The sequence below is a fragment of the Pteropus vampyrus genome, unplaced genomic scaffold, assembly GCF_000151845.1.
Source record: "Pteropus vampyrus isolate Shadow unplaced genomic scaffold, Pvam_2.0 Scaffold138, whole genome shotgun sequence".
In the NCBI taxonomy this organism is placed as follows: domain Eukaryota; kingdom Metazoa; phylum Chordata; class Mammalia; order Chiroptera; family Pteropodidae; genus Pteropus; species Pteropus vampyrus.
In genome coordinates, this window is record NW_011888919.1 from 800,901 (window position 1) to 805,022 (window position 4,122).

General features: G+C 61.7%; 1 protein-coding gene across 1 annotated transcript in view; it reads right to left on the reverse strand.

The window, feature by feature from the left end:
* Positions 1–1,487: 1,487 nt before the first annotated feature.
* CCDC61 (coiled-coil domain containing 61) overlaps positions 1,488–4,122 on the reverse strand; it is a 21,693-nt gene continuing 19,058 nt past the window's right edge. Inside the window, 8 exon segments of the mRNA XM_023535234.1 lie at positions 1,488–1,584; positions 1,719–1,795; positions 2,257–2,296; positions 2,458–2,563; positions 2,670–2,821; positions 3,047–3,122; positions 3,221–3,390; positions 4,058–4,117. Of these exon segments, the coding sequence (XP_023391002.1) occupies positions 1,488–1,584; positions 1,719–1,795; positions 2,257–2,296; positions 2,458–2,563; positions 2,670–2,821; positions 3,047–3,122; positions 3,221–3,390; positions 4,058–4,117 (778 nt within the window).

Consider the following 4,122-nt stretch of genomic DNA (forward strand, 5'->3'; position numbering starts at 1 on the left):
GGAGCTGACACGGGCCTCGGGGACAGCACAGAACGCTGTGTGGTCATTGGGAGACTGCCACCTACAAGCTCTGTGACCTCGCGCAAATGACTCTGCTTTTCCGAGTTTCGTTTCCCCGCTTGGGTAATAACCATTTCAACCACACAGTTCGGATGAGGATTACTTCATCTATAGAAAAGTTCCTCTGCCAGCCCATGGCACCAAGCAGTGCTTGGTAATAGCATTGCTGTGGGTAGGACCCAAAGGCCTAGGGGAAAGGGAGAATGAGCAATCACGATGACAGCTGGCATTTGCCATACCAGGCTTTATATAAAGCGCACGATCCCATATCCCTGTGGCAGGGACCACTAGTCTCTCCTTTCACAGATGAGGAAACTGAGGCACAGAGCAGTTAAGTCAGTGCTAGAGAACAGCAGAGCGAGATCTGGGCCCTGGCGGGCCAGCTGGAAGGACACAGTTGGGACTACTGCCCCATACTTCCCCTGACCTCTGAGGAAGCCCTCACTCAACGCCTGCCTCAGCCCCACCCAGAGTGGACACCCCCGCCCCGGACAATCAGGGCGGCCGAGAGTCTGCTGGCTGGTGGTGTGGCTAAAGGCGTCCTGCACCCCAACGATGAGGTCAAAGGACACCGGGACATGCAGCAGACGCTCTCGCCAGGAGATCGGCTGTTTGAAATCATCCAGACGTGGCCACGACACCGCGCGTGAGGCCCTATCTGCACCCCATCAGAAACCCATACCCCCCAATAAAGGTCAGCTCCAACTGGGCTCCCGCGTCCCGCCCGCCGCAAACCTTCCTCCCACCGAGACCCCGGCTGTACCCCCGCCTCTCAGCGCTGTTCCAGCTGGTGCTCAGAACCCAGAGGCCTTGACTTTAAACCAAGACCCCAGACATCCCAGCTCAGAAGCAACGTCACAGCTCAGAACCCAGAGGTCTCAGGTCGGAACGCCGCAGGAATCGGCACCAAGCCAGCCCAGATGTCACCGACAGCAGCTTCGGGGTCCTCCTAGGCAGCGAACCATGCTGTGAGACACCCCTCTCCACCATATAGCCAGAGACTTCCTGTGCAGAATCTCTACTCGGATCCCTCTGGGGACAGGCTCCTCACTACTACCCCACAGTTCCCCCCTCACGCTGCTTTAGAGTATGGGAGTTTTTCTTAAGCCTGAACCCCAACCTGTCCCCCAATCACCGACATGCCCGCAAATGCACACAGGTGCCAACTACAGCCCCCCCCAATTCTCACATCCTCCCCCTCCACTCTTCAGTCATCACCTGAGGGATTCCAAGGGCAAATATGTTTATTTACAAAATACACAGACCCTCCCAGCACGCAATGCCTGGGGGAGCGGGAGGGGCCAAGGCCTCACACACCTGAGACCCCAGGAGCACCAGGAGGGGCGGGGCTGGAAGCACACCAGCCCTGCCCCCACCCAAATCCAAAGGTGAGTAGGGGACGGAGGGACAGTGCTCCCTCTCCAAGGTCATGACCGCGTGTCCAGTCGGTTCATGTATTCCTGCAAGGCCTTCAGACGGGCATCTATTTCGGCCATGTCGGCCGCCTGGTGGTCGCAGCTGGATCTGTGCGAGCCAGCCTGGGCGTAGAGGGCTGTGAGGGGCCTGAAGCTACTCGGAGCTCCGGGGCCTATTTGCTGCCCTCAGTACCACCCCAGCGGACTCCGGGGCAGGCGAGGCGGAGATGTGGAGTCCCAGGCTCACCTTTGATGGGTCCCCAGCCCCCAGAACGGGCCAGGTATCTCTGAGAGCGGCCGCGTTCCACGGGGGTGAACTTCTGCAGCTGGGGGAGGCACGAAAGGGGTCAGGCACCCTCCCTCTATTCCTGCCCCCCAAATCCCACTGCAACTTCTGAACCTGAGAACCTCAGAAAAAATAAGGGCTGACAATTACATAAAATGACTTTGTATTTACACCTAAACCCTCTGAGGTGAATATCATTAGTACCGTCCACATTTAACTCATAAACTAAGGTACTAAGAGGCTGAGTAACGACCTTGGAGTGGCACAGGTGGTGGGAAGAGGAGCCTGGTTTTAAAACCGGCAATTTGTAGCCGGAGCAGGTTCTCTTAACCAGCGTCCTCTGCCCCCACCCCACCCCCACGCTCCCTTCCAATCCAATGGTCTCAAAATACTCTGCACCCCGACCCCCAGAAGGAAGTCAGGAAGATGCGGACAGCGGCTTCTGGTGTTTCATGCTGCCCCTTCCGCCTCCGAGGCCTGAGGAAAGACACTCACCGTATTGGACCCACTCCAGCTCCTGGGGCGGGGAGGCTTCCTGGGATGGCGGGAATGCTGAGAGGAGAGGGCGGAGCACTGAGGGACGATGGGAGGTGTCTTTGGCACCTTCCACCTCACCCTCCTCCGGGGTTTAAAGGTTCCATCACTCAATTGCCCTACAAAAGACCGTTTCCCTCTCCCCAGACACCTTCTGGAGGCGGTTCTCTCCCCCAGCCCAAGTTTTACCCTCTGGGGAGGGATTCGGAGACATCCTCGAACTCGCTGCAGGAGCTGGCGGACGAGCAGCGGCTGCGGAAACTGTCCACTGGAGAAACGAGGAGCCCCATGAGCCTCCCGCACGCACCGGCACCGCGGAGCCCTGGTGCCGACCCGTGCGCCCCGCGCGCTCCCGCCGTCTCCAGCCGCATTACCGGAGGAGCTGCGGCGTCGGGAGCGGTTGGCGTCCCCTCGGCAGGTCACAGCAGCAGGGGGCCGAGTCTGGCGAGCCCAGGAGATGGACGGGCCGTCCCCGCTTCCTCCGCTGCCAAATCGGTTCCGCTGCTGCTGCTGCTGCTGCTGCTGTCTGGGGAGCGGGAAAGGAGACACCTGCCTGTGCGCCCCACGGATGCGGGGGAGCCGCTTCCCTATGGGTCGCAGCCAGGGCCGGTGACCCGCCCGAGGTGGAAGGGAGAGAGGAAGCAGGGGACAGATAATGGAGACAGGTAGGAGACAAGGATGGGTGAAGGCCGGTCAGACAGCCAGGTCAAGGGGCAGGGGTAGGGGCCGGTGAGGAGGGACGGGCGCTAACTTCATCTTGATCTCTCTCTGCTTCTTCTCCTTGGCTTTCACAAAGGCTGTGGGGTCGAAACGCGGGACGCGACCACCTGGGGCGGGGAACAAGAGGCTGGGGTCACAGAATCCCGCCCCCATCATTCTCGTCCGTTCGGCCTCCTCCCACTCACGGGGCTGGGGCGGCACCGACCTGTGGGGGAGGGCGAGGGGCGGGCGGGACGGCCTCGACCCCGAGCCCCACGGCCGCTCTCCCGGGACGAGGAGCGGGTAGCGCCGCGGCCACGCGACGTGGAGCGCTCCCGAGACGATGCAGCCCGGTCCTCCCGGGCCGGGGGCGGAACCACTGGCGGAGTCCGTCTCCTGGGGGCACAGGACCCGCTGTCAGTTTCCCACCGGCCAGGACAAGTCCTGTCCCAAGCTCCTTCCCGGCCTGCACCAGCTCCGAACCTTCGCGTCCCTCCTCCCACGATTTCTAGTCATCCACAGCCTCGCACTAGATTCATACAGACTCTCCGCCTCTCTCAGAGTCCCACAAAACTCTCCCCAAAATACGTATGTCACTTCCCTACACCCCCTTCACTGGGGGCTTCTTCCAAGGTCTCCCAAAGCTCCCTGAAACTCCCCAATTTTCCACCACCCGCCTCAGTACAAAATCAGCGCACATCATCCAGATCTCCATCAGCAGCCCTACGCCCTTTCGCTCCACCAGACCCTCAGGCCCCGCCCCTCTCCCCGGGTCCCCACATCCAGGCCCCACCTCCTGATGCAGCAGCCTCAAGCCCCACTCACCTCTCCACAGACCCCGCCCACCACTGCCCACGATGGGAGCCTCCTGTTTGCAAGTCCTAGGCCCCTCCTCTCCTGCATCCCCTCCCCCCTTACTCACCCGCCTCCATCCTGCACAGGTCCCGCCCCGTCACGCAGACCCCGCCCACTCCCCCTCTAGGCTCCGCCCAGGCCGCCCCGACCCCACCTGCAGGCGGAGTCCGCAGCTGAGGCCCCGCCCACCCCAGGCCGCGCCTCTCACCCCCTTTTGTACGAGGCAAGCTCGCTGTTCAGGGTCTTCAGCCGCGCGCGCAGGCTCCGTTCCGA